We start from the raw sequence: 12,826 nt of genomic DNA, 5'->3' as shown, positions 1-12,826 counted from the left end.
TATTGCACAAGAAAAAAATCCAGTGATGTATTTTGGGAAAGCCAAAGGACAAGTTTACACCATTGAATAAAAAGGTGGAATTTGCCCAAGAGAAATGGATATTTCCACTGTTAATCATCCTGAGAATAGGTTAATCTTGAGATTAAATAAGATTTCGCGTGGTTTCAGTGGCTGGGCCAAAAGATTACAGACATTCTAACTTTTTTTGTAATTTTATAATTCCATCTCTTACTAGTTGACTTAATGAGAAATGTGTCCTAGTTTGGATCCCATTTGAGGACTTTTCTGTATCAACTCCAGTTAATATATCCATTCATTTTTGTTCATTCATTTAATAAATAATTATTGGGCTTTGGGTAATGTGCTGGGTAAACTGGCATTTAGAAGGATGTGGTCTCTGCTCCTGTGGAGCTTATAATGTGGTAGGAGAATTTATATTTTTAGCATCCTGGTTGTCTTGCCATTTGCTTAAGGTGATTAAAAGAAACTGACGGGTTTCAGGACACAAGAGACCATATTTGCCCATTCATTTCTTCGGGTTGTTTTGAGACTTAAATAAGATAATAGTTGTAAAGTGCCCCACATAGTGCCTGGCACCTAATACTAATAATGACAAATACTTTTATAACCAATATTGCGTGCCAAGTGCTATATTCTAATCATTATATGTGTTAGTTCATTTCATCAACCTAGGAACACACTACTCTTATTACTCCATTTTATAGGAAAAGAAACTGAGGCACAGAGAGGTTAGACAATTGGCTTCAGATTGCATCGCTGTAAGCGACACAGAAGCCTTCTGTACGGCTTAAGGCATAAGAGTTGTCATTTAGGCTGATGCTTTCTCAGAGTGACAGTTGGCGGCGATGGTTGACAGGCTACTTCATGCTTCTCTTCTTCCTCCTCTAGGTGTTATAGAGACTTCAGGTCGACTGGACCGCGAGTCCACCTCCCATTACTGGCTAACAGTCTACGCGTCTGATCAGGGCGTCGTGCCCCTTTCCTCCTTTGTAGAGGTCTATATAGAGCTGGAGGATGTGAACGACAATGCACCGCAGACTTCAGAGCCTGTTTATTATCCGGAAATAATGGAAAACTCTCCCAAGGATGTGTCTGTGGTCCAGATTGAGGCATTTGATCCAGATTCTAGCTCCGATGACAAGCTGACATACAAAATTACAAGTGGAAATCCACAAGGATTTTTTTCAATAAATCCTAAGACAGGTATGTGTTAATATTATGTATGAAATATTCATGCTTATATGCTCTTGATATAGGGAAATTTAAGAATTAAGTTTCTTAATTTACCACTTTTATTTAGTTTTTGATAAATCGTTTCCCTTTTGAGTTACTCAAGACAAGCCTTTATTCCCTCATGAAAATTTTATCCCCAATTTTTTTTCCTTTGAATTTGCTTTTATAAAACTATTTTGCTCATTAGTAGAGTTTCACTTGCAGGTTAAAAAGCAAATATTGTAGTTTCATTAATAGTTCCTAAATTAGTGATACATTTTAAACTTAACCTCAAATTCTACTGCTGCTAAATTTTCCAGACTCTACTTTTTATGAAAAATATCAAGAGTTTATTTCACAATTCACAGTAGTTTTTTTTTTTTTTAATGTTGTTTTGGAATTTTTCCTTAGAGCAGTGCTATATCTCTTTAGGCAGTAGAGGATCAGTATTAAATAATTTTCAGTTTGGGAGCAGTTACTTTCTTAAACTCATACCTCAAGTTTTCCTTCTAACTGTTTTCTCCTCTGAATGTCTGACACCCTTTTTCTAAGTAGGTGGCTCCTTGACTCCAAAATCCTCTTCCAGAATCCTTATAAACTTCAAATATTTATTCTTTTACATTTGATAATGCATCAACTTTCTTCTGAAGTCTTGGTTCTCTTTTTTACTATTTCTCACACACACACACACACACACACACACACACAAAGGTTCAACATAGCTATCATCTGTGTAGTGAAAAGTTAGGTATCATTTATACATGAAAACTTTACAAGTGGAGGGTTGCACTCTGATTTCTTGATCAGAGTTAAAACCAGAACCACCGTGTGACACTGAGAGGACAATTTATTTGTAGGAACATAAAACTTCTCATGAAGTAGATCACTGGCCTTTGAACCCAGATTTTCGGTGATTCAGTACTTTTTCATAGGATCTAGTTACGGATTCTGAAGTGGTAGATTTATAATTTACATGCCTCTATCATGTCTTTGCTCATTATGTCTTATTCTGAGGGAGCTGGCCTGTTCAGTTACTGGGTTGTCTTTTTGATATGTCAAAGAAATAATATACAAAAACCAAAGTTAAGGAGGCATTCTCAGCTTCCTTGCCAGTTTTTATTTTTTTTTTTTTGGGTGCAATTCTTATTTCATAATTTCCTTCGTTGAACTTAAAAGGAAGCAGTTCTTGAGGTGGAAGGAAGCTTGAGTTCAATATCTGTGTACCAAAATACCTGTAGAAAGATAATCTGATAAGGGAACATGTGTGTATGTAATATTTTGTGTCTTAAAAAGTACATTAAAATGTTAGTTTTTAAACCTCTTGTCACCATATTCCAACCTATCATATAGACTGTCTTTCTTGATTGCTACAAGTCAACAAGATTTATTTTGACTGTATTAGGATTTACTTTTACCTTGAGATAATTATGCCATTATAATTACATAAGTTAGAGCTACTGAAACCTTGAAACCTTGGTCATCTCAGGCCTCTGAAATGATGATGACACTGCTGTTGTGTTATGTCTTGTAGAAGTGGGATTAATGTGGCATTGCTACTCCCTTTACATCTCTCTATTCTGACAACTCTTTTTTTTTTTTTTGCGGTACGCGGGCCTCTCACTGTTGTGGCCCCTCCCACTGCGGAGCACAGGCTCCGGACGCGCAGGCTCAGTGGCCATGGCTCACGGGCCCAGCCGCTCCACGGCATGTGGGATCCTCCCGGACCGGGGCACGAACCCGTGTCCCCTGCATCGGCAGGCGGACTCTCAACCACTGCGCCACCAGGGAAGCCTTATTCTGACAACTCTTAAAAAGAGATGTCTGCCGAGACTTCTAAGCTCTTCCTTATCTTCCGGGAGTAGAAATCCCTTTCAGGAGTCCATAGCTAGCTCCCAGACCCCTGGGTGGGTAGCATATGCATCCTGCTGATAGGATAGCAGGGGAAAAGCCATGAGACTACAGAGAGGTTTTATTTTTTTATGAGTTGAAGGCAGATAGTAGTGGAAAATAACCATAGTTAGCACTCAGGAATATTTGTTGTGAAGTATGTAATAAACTGTGTGTTTAATAGAGAAATTTGATCATTCCACAAGTCACCTGAAGTCTCTAAAGACTGAGAAATAACCATATTTTAGCATGGGCATTATAAAAGAATATAGTAAATACAGCCTCAGTATTATTGGGGGCCAGACTATGAAAGCTGGTGAAAGACAGCCTGGTGGAAGAAAGTTCCTGTGATGTGCTGACCCATCAGACCACCTGCGGAACCCTAAATCGTGTTACTTTATTATTAATGGCGGAGCGAGAAAATCACTGGGCTGGAAATCAGGAGATGTGGACAGTAGTGAGGCTTTACCTCTGGGATCTTGGAGAAAACTGGCTCCCAGGCCCTCACATCTTGTGACTAGTGCTGAGCATTTCTGCAGGCCTGTTTAGGCAAGTGCATGCATGCGTGCTCAGCGTCACTTCCAGGAAGGATGCCACGGCCTCTCCCACTTGCAGGTGTTAGTTACCTTTGTTAACTCTGCATGAGATAACCAAGGTCTTAGTAGATTGACAGATCCTGTGCCTCTCCTTTGGATAAACAAATTTGACAAGGTAAAATGCGTCTGCTTGCCCCTTAGTGGTAAAGAGAAATTTAGGACCCTGGTGATTATCACAGCATCCAGCAGACTGGAGAAAGCTGGAATTCATTGCCATTCAAATTATTTGTTTACACATCGAGCGTTTATTGAGCTTCTGCTGTGTACCCAGCATGTTAAGAGATGCTTTGAGAGTATGTAGTCTATGTAAGTGAAATAGCAAAGAGAGACAGCTGGGTGTGAGATGTGTGCCCAGGTGCTAATCAGTGCCTCTGGAGGAACTGTGGAACTGATGATGACTCATGTGGTGGTGTAGTTAGGAGGATGAGGCCCCTTGGAAAAGTTAGTGTGCTGATTCTGAAAGTAGTAAAGTGGATGGGTGGACAAGAGGTAGGGGATGTTCTTCAAGTTGGGACAGTTTAAAGGAGTGGTGAGGCCAAGAGATCGAGTTAGATGAGCGTGTGAGAGAATGGCTATGCTTGGTGGAAAAGCATAAATACCAGAAGAAGGGTTAAAGGATAATATTTACGCTATTTTTATAAATAATGACCTAATTTGGAGAGTCTGCATACAGTCCCTTGGCATGTTTTGTATAAACTTAAATCAGTTGACCTCACTAAGTCCTTTTGGAGAGGAGGAAACATCCCTCCCGACTTTTCTCTCCTTTTGTCATAGTATGACGCGTAATTTAAAAAACAGAACAGAAAACCTTGCTAGGACTGGATTTGATAATCTGAATGGGGGATTCTCAACGACAAGTTTGGATGAACATTTTTAAATGTATTTTGTGTTCTAGTCAAAGTTTTTGTGCCTGGAACTGCCTTTCTGTCTGCATCTCAGATGGTTCCTCCTGTGTTGTTTCTAAGGGGTGGTGGGTGGCAGGGTGTTTCCTTTTACAGAGGGTACAAGCAAAAGAGACTTGGTTCATTTTCCTTTCCTGACACACACACTTTTGTTGACACCAGAAATTCTTATAACATCGTTTGTTTGATTATGTTCAATATCAGGGTAAATTTGCTTCTTTTAACAAAAATTGTGCGGTTGCTCGAGGTGGGAGAGAGACAAGAGCCTAGAGTGTTGGGCTGTCCGAGCCCTGACTGCCCAGCTCCTGCAGACACATACGTCGCAGCTTCCTTTGCAGAGTGTCAAGGACAGAGAAGAAGGAGGGCCCCAAACAATGGGGACCAGTGTGCACTCACAGGCTTCATTCTCCACGAGTAACCTCAGCAAAGTGGAGCAACCTCAGCAAAGTGTCTTTTTAGTCATTGTTATCAATTTGAACTTTTGAGGCCTGATATGTAACTTAAAACTGGCATATAAGTTTCAAGTGTTCACTTGGGGCTTGTACGTGCTTTAGAAAAGACCACAGTTTTATTCCCTTACCTCTGTGTTGGTATTTTCCAGGTTTTAGACACAAAGCAAGTATTGCTCTTTATTTTAAAAGTTTTATTGAAGTGTAATTGACATATAATAAATTGCACATAGTTAAAGCCTGCAATTTAATGAGTTTTCACATAGCTATCCAACACTGAAACCATCACCACAGTCAAGCAGTGAACCTACCTGTTGCTCCCCAAAGTTTCGCCATGCCTCTCTGTATCCCCTCCCCGCTACTGCTCTCTGCTCCCATCCCCTAGGCAACCACTCATCTGCTTTCGGTCACTGTGTATTAGTTTGCGCTCCCTAAAATTTTCTACAATTAGACTCACAGAGTGTATACTATTTTTTTTTTTTTTGGTAAAGATTCTTACACTCAGCATATTTACTTTGAGATTCATGCATGAAGTGAGTACCAGAGTCCATTGAAATAATTCATACCAGCCAATTCTAAACCTGCTCGTGCTGTGTCACCTTGTCCTTTCTGTGGAAACCACAGGAAAGGCTCTGGTGCATGCTTTCTCCTTGCTCCTTCAGCCTCCTGACCGACCCCCGTGCAGGCTCGTGTGGCCCTGTGCGGTGTGCGTGGCACGCCCTCTTATCACGGGTGTTGTGAATAAGAAACTACCTTTTCAGTGACAGTGGTCTCCTGATCTGGTGGCCTCACCATTCTTTAATAATAAAACCTACATTTTAAAACACTTTGGGGAAACTACTATTTGTCATTTCTTTTACTCATATCTAAACAAGAATACATTATTTTTTCTTTTTACATGGGTAGAAGCATACTGTATACAGTGATAACTATCTTGGGTTTTTCCCTTAACAGTATTATTAGTATTAGAGGCTGTGCCTTAGAAAAATTACCACATTATTATAAGAATATAGGTACATATCCATGTACCTTTCACCACCCATTTCACCGATCCACTGATTTTATACTGTCTAGTAAATTTTTTTTTTATCTTCTCATTCATTGAGGTAGATCTTCCTGTGGGAACAAATACTCTGAGAAATTTTTATGGGTAAAAATAAATTCATCAGAAATGTGTATTAAGTAGAGGCATGCTTTTTGAATATATGAATATGTTTGTGGATGGATTTCCGTGTGTCTGCGTTGAGCATCTTCAAAGGGTTTAGCTTCTTTCGACAACTGTTGAATCTGTTTCCATCTACTTGAAATTTTAAATGGTTTAAAAACTTTATTGAGGCTGTTTCAGCTTACTGTTTTCTTAGCTTTTCCTTTATCAATTCTGTAGAGTTAAAATTTCATATATTTTGGAGGCTGATCTTTACTCTAAATCTCTTCTCATTATCGGATCTGGAGCATGTTGCACTGTTGGAATCTTGTAAGCCACACTGGTTCTCTCTCTTTGGGCTGATTTCCAAAGGCTGTCTCATGCCTGTCACCTTTGAGAGTTGAGCTTGAAGGAGACAGCCAAAGAGGGAACCAGCAAACCCTGGCTTTCCCTCTTTTGCTACTCTTCTGTGCTGTTTCTGGTCTTTCTTTTACCACTCTTCCACTCTTGACCTCACTTTTAGATCAGGTTGGAATAAAACTTTCTCTCAGAGCCAGAAGGGCAGTGACACATGTAGTTTATTATGCACATTGCACTTTATGTATTAAAGCAACCTCACATACTTAATCTTTACAAGAAACCCTGTGAGATGAGTAGAGATTACAAATGCCAAGAGTCTGCTGTCTTCCCCATTTTTCAAGTAATTATATGACTTCAGAGAGAGGTGAAGGCCACCCGAGGTCAGAGCCAGAAGGACGCGGGTTTCATGACTGCTAATTCTGGGTGCAGGATCCCACATTCACTTGATTTGCTTTTGGGTTTGTGATGTAAATGTAGTTTGGGATCCGGTTTTTCTTACCTTCTCTGTTTTTTGTGTTAAGGAATTTCTGAATTATATGATGGTTGCTTTTTAGGCTAATCTCATTTCTAGTGATATTTTCAGACCAAAAAGCACGAAGCTTGTAAGTAACACTAAGTGTTTAAACTTAGTCTTATTAACTGCAAGGATCATTAAACGTTTTCTGTGAAGGGCCAGGTATGAAATATTTTAGCCTTTGCAGGCCATACAGCCCCTGTCACAGCCATTCAGTTCTGTCACTGTAGAGCGAAAGCAGCCCTAGACAACATGGAAATGAATGAGTATGGCTGTGTGCCAATAAAACTTTATTTATGGACGTTGTAATTTGAATTTCATACACTTTTCATGTGTCACAATATATTCTTTTGTTTTTTTTCTGGTCATTTAAGAATATAAAAGCTGTTCTTAGCTTGTAAGCCATACAAAATCAGGTTGACAGTAGTTTTCTCACCCCTGATATAGTGATGTATTTACTAGTTGGGCTGGTTGAATTGTTGATTTATTTCTGAGGTGGCAGACTATTTAATATTCCTGAAGTAAAAATTAAATTTATTTCCCATTGCTCTAAGCAGTGAATACTTAAAAAAGATGAGAGCTGTGTTTTGCTTCTCCAGGTTATTAAAATTATTCTTTAAAGAATAGTAGTAGAACATTAGTTACCAGGGTTGAAGTATGAGAAAAGATTTATTTTCATTCATTTGTTTACATGTAGGATTATTTTATGTTCAGCATAAGAAATGTTTTTTAATTGCAGATAGAGTGATATATATGTATATATATATAAAATATATACATACATACATATACATATATATGTAGTAATCCCTAAAGCATGGGAAAGTCATAAAATGCTGTAATAGCTAATAGGTATACTGGGTAACCATCCATCTTCTAGTCCACTATCACATTACAACTACTTTTTTCTCAATCAAAGTAAATGGCATTTTATTGTGGCTGGAACGGAGGCTGAACAAAGTGCAATAGGAAATAGCTATAGCTGCAAACAACTTCCAAGGGTTTCCGGTAACATTTGATAGCTGCACAGGAAGGAAATGAAGGGCCAGTCACTTTACAATGGCAGGAATTCATTTAAAAAAAAAAAAAGTTTAGTCATTTGTAGTCTTTTCCCAAATATATGCAAATATTAAGGAAGACTCTATAGATCTTTCTACCTGTTCCTCCTGCTTATTTTTTATTTTACCGTGAAGTATGTTATCCTTAATGTCTAAAAGAAGTCAAGTTTTATGCACTGCTTTTTCTGCACACGTTAAAATAGATGATATGCTTTTTCTCCGAAGATCTGTTAACCTTGAATCCTTAGGTTAAATTCTTTCAAGGGGTATTCTGTTTTTTTTTAATGTTGCTGAATATCATTTGCTAAAATTATTTTAAGTACCAGTATTTTAAGATTTTGCATTTAAGTGCCTAAGTGAGATTAGCCTTTTTTGTCAACATGATGTTAACTTTATAAAATGGGTTGGGTTTCTTCCCCTCCCTATCTCTGCTATATCTGACATTTATAGGAATGTTGAAGGCAATTCCTGGTAAATTGCATTTGGCTTTTGATCTTATGTTTATCTTATGTTTCAGTGCCATCCATTTTCAATGAGAAACAGCTAGTTAAGATAGAATTAAAACCAGAAGAGAAGTCTGAAGATTTCAGGGTGCAGATTCTTTCTCAGCCACTGCTTGTGTGACTTTAGACTGGTCATTTGATTCATTCTTTTAGGGTTTTCCATGGGACTCTGAAAGTTTGAACTAAATGAGTTCTGAGCGCCCTTCCAGCCTTGACAGTGTATGAATAGAATTCCATTTTTGGCTCCAAGCCTAATCCTGCCGGCACCAGGACTGCAGTGACAAACAATAGCTGTTCAAATGGCGGCAGCTGCCCAGAGAACTCCAGACAGGCTGTAGTTAAATGCAGTCTTGGAACACAACCTAAATAAAGACAGCGCAGTACTGCAGAGGATCGCTGAGCTCATGGTCTAAAGATCCAAGGGGATGGCCGTTGAGTGATAACTATAGGAAAAGTTGGAAGTTCGCTCTTGGCCTACAACGCAATCTGTATTTTTAGATGTGAGCCGGTGGGTAGCAGGGCCCACCTCCCTGCCTGTCTTTCCAGGTCTGCTCTGCCTTTTCACTGTGGCGCTCGTCTTGCCTGTTCTGTGGACATTCAGTCCTGGCTCAGGTCCTGGAGGGTCAGGATAGAACCAAGCATGATACAGAGTATGTGATTACTGCTTAATATGTATTCTCCAGTTGACTGATTTTAAAAATTAGCGAAATTCATATGATTTCCGTTTCACCTGTTGGAAGAGGAGTCTTCGAAGTTTGAACAGGAAAACAATGTCCTTGGTTTAGTTTCTGTCCCTCCTCCTCCTGTGGTATCCTCTATCTAGCCACTGTCCAGACCTCAGGACTTCAGCTGTGCTCTTTGTAAATTACAGTAAACAGGCTTGTGAGAACATTTTCACTTTATTAAAGCTGGTTAGGTACAGATCTGTAGAATATAATGTCCCATGAAAAGTATTTGTCATGTGCTACATGGAATTCTACAGTTAATGTCTCCTGCTTTTCTGTCTCACTGTCTTTTGCTTGCTTTAATACTTTATTTTAAAAATTAGAATAATTAACAGTTACTACTAATAATTACTAATATATTGCCTCCTTTATTTCCCATACATTTGATAAGTCTCTGTAGTTCTGTGATAGCTTCACCAACTCAAAGCAGGCTGTATTTCAATTTCAGTAATGCATCATGGAAATTTAAAAAAAATTACTCAGGAGTCTGAAGTTTAGAATACATATCCCATAAATTTCTAAAACTTTTTTTTTTTTGCGGTACGCGGGCCTCTCACTGTCGTGGCCTCTCCCGTTGCGGAGCACAGGCTCCGGACGCGCAGGCTCAGCGGCCATGGCTCACAGGCCCAGCCGCTCCGCGGCATGTGGGATCTTCCCGGACCGGGGCATGAACCCGTGTCCCCTGCATTGGCAGGCGGACTCTCAACCACTGCACCACCAGGGAAGCCCTCTAAAACATTTTTAACTTCTGACCTCTTATAGCTTCTATATTTATTTTATATAGTTTATGTTAATTTTTGATAGTAGGCATTTTGCTTTTTTTTGGTTTATTTTTTGTTTTAAGCTTGTATGTAAGAGGAATGAGAGGTCATCATAGAAAGGATTGTTTTGGCCAATGTAGGGTGAACACAGGTAAATTATTCTGACTAAAGAGAATATTTTATTGAGTAAATTATTTCTTGAAAGCTATTTTTTAAACTATTGTTATTGTACCCTGAGGCCCATGTTGCTTGTTGAATAAACTCTTAAAAGAACAGAGAGAAATTGTTTAGGTTTGTTCAGAATAGAAGGGTCTTTTCTATCTTGGTCATTAGTTGAAACAACTTGTGACTAATTGTGACTTTGTATTTTATAGGCATTAAACTAGTATTTATACTTATTGTTCATCAGATTACTAAAAAATATTTTTTCTTACTTCATTCTATTATGGAAGAGGAAAGAGTATGAGAGATAATATATTTAAAAATACAACTGAGGTACAATTTGGGGCATATTTTATGTATTATATAAAAATAAGATTTAGTTCATTTGTGGTTCTCAGCCAGAGATGTTCAAGAGGTCCTCCCAGAGCTGAGACAGCCTGTTTCTCCTTCCTTTTGAGGAAAAGCATATAATGAACTTGGGCAATCTGGAGCATTTGGCACTTTCCTACCCCAAATTATCTTTGGGCAGACATTTTTTTAATCCTCTGCCTTTTAATTCATCTTGTATATAGAATGATACCCTATATAAAGTCATAAGACATTTCAAATGAAGACAGTAATAAAACATAGAAAATAAGATGAGTGGTTATCTTTAGATTATGCAATTATTTGCCATTCTTACCTAATTCTTCTTTTTTTGGTATTTTTTCAGTACTTTTGTTTGCTATTCAAATAAAAAGGTGTATTAATTTTCTAAGGCTATTGTAACAAATTTCCACACATTGGGTGGCTTAAAAAAAAAGAAGAAATTTATTCTCTCACTGTTCTAGAGGCCATACGTTCAAAATCAAAGTGTCGGCAGGGCCACAATCCCTTTAGAGTCTCTAATGAAGAATCCTTCTGGTGCCTCCTGGCATTTCTTGGCTTGTGGCAGCATTGCTCCAGTCTCTGCCTCCACCTTCCCTACTTCTGGGTATTTCAAACCTCTCTCTGTGTTTTTCTCTTAAAAGGATACTTATTGATTTTAGGGCCCATCATAAATTTAGGGTGATCTCATCTTGAGAGGCTGTTTTTCCAAATAAGGTCCTAGTCACAGGTTTCAGGTTGGACGTATCTTTTGGAGAGAGGCCACCATTCAACATACTACAAAAGGCATTTCCAAAAAGAAGGGAAATATGCTGTTAAATGGAAACTGCCATTTAGATCATTTTCTTTTACGTTGGAAAGGCTACATTTCACTTACGTTCTAGGAGGATTTAATGATTTGGGTCAGTAGTTGCAGATTTGTCAGGAAAATTCTGGGAGATGTTTTAGGTTTAATAAGTAACTTCAGAGCAGTTGGAATCTTCACGTGGACTCTCATGGCCATTTCTTTGAAGTAGCATTTCTGCAACGTTAATTATGGTTCTTAAGTACTATTTCTCTCTCCTAAATCCCTAGTCTTGTTAACGTTTTTTTGTATCTCAAGTGGTGTTTTTGAGAAATGGATAATATACTTTGTTCCAGAATATGGCCAGTGGTGATAATTACAGTGACTAAAAGCAATTCTGTGTTTATGAAATTATTAAAATATTTAGTAATTTAAATTAAATTAAAATTTAATTAATTGGGCATGGATTTTTTTTTTTTTTCTATTTTTGTAAGCTCTTGGCCCAAGGTGGTTGGCGTGGGATGGATTGCCACATCACCTGGAAACCTCTGAAACTGTGTGAGCTGGGTCCTCACGGATGGAGGTCCTGATGCAGTGGCTCTGATGTGGGGGTGGGAATGTGGGTTTAGCCATCATTCCTCGTGATTCTGGTGCTCACTTCTGGTTGTAAATGGCTGCAGCCACAGAGACTTCTGAACACTTTCTTTGGTAAGAATTCAACTCTAGTTCCAATTGTGCGGCTGACTCTGACCTTCAGGAATTAATTTAACATTCCTGGACCATATTTCCTTGTTTTTTAAAAATATGTATGTATGTATGTATGGCCGCGCTGGGTCTTCGTTGCTGCATGTGGCTTTCTCTAGTTGTGGAGAGAGGGAACTACTCTTCGTTGTGGTGCGCGGGCTTCTCTTGTTGCGGAGCACGGGCTCTAGGCACACGGGCTTCAGTAGTTGTGGCACGTGGACTCAGTAGTTGTGGCTCGTGGGCTCTAGAGCGCAGGCTCAGTAGTTGTGGTGCACGGGCTTAGTTGCTTCGTGGCATGTGGGATCTTCCCAGACCAATTGAACCCGTGTGCCCTGCACTGGCAGGTGGATTCTTAACCACCGTGCCACCAAGGAAACCCCCCTTGTTTTTTAAAGTTCAGGATTTGGGCTAGAAGATTTTAAAAGACCTTCTGGCTCTAGCAAACTTAGTTTTTACAGTGAGAGGACACTTTAGAATGTATGGTACATTTCATTAAAATTTAGTTTCAAAAACATTTTAGAAAAAATCATAAGAGATATGCCATTGTAATGTTTCTAAGAAGTTTTATTTTTTTACATACATGGCTGGATGCTTCAGAGTTTTTAGAAAATCATTTGAGGCTTTCCAGCTTGAGATTC

The 12,826-nt window shown here is 38.8% G+C and overlaps 1 protein-coding gene across 4 annotated transcripts in view; it reads left to right on the top strand.

Annotated features, from left to right (window-relative positions):
- The window catches only part of FAT1 (FAT atypical cadherin 1), a 122,023-nt gene that overhangs the window by 55,867 nt on the left and 53,330 nt on the right, over positions 1–12,826 (top strand). For all 4 annotated transcript variants that reach the window (XM_022571047.3, XM_089903664.1, XM_022571048.3 and 1 more), the window contains exon 3: positions 910–1,224. In XM_022571047.3, coding sequence (XP_022426755.2) covers positions 910–1,224 — 315 coding nt within the window. The remainder of the gene's footprint in view (positions 1–909; positions 1,225–12,826) is intronic.

Source organism: Delphinapterus leucas, chromosome 21, assembly GCF_059928025.1.
Source record: "Delphinapterus leucas isolate spDelLeu-1000000601 "Yukka" chromosome 21, BTC_Dleu_Yukka2, whole genome shotgun sequence".
Taxonomy (NCBI): domain Eukaryota; kingdom Metazoa; phylum Chordata; class Mammalia; order Artiodactyla; family Monodontidae; genus Delphinapterus; species Delphinapterus leucas.
The sequence above is the reverse complement of the archived record's forward strand: the minus strand, read 5'-3'. Positions and strand labels throughout refer to the sequence as shown.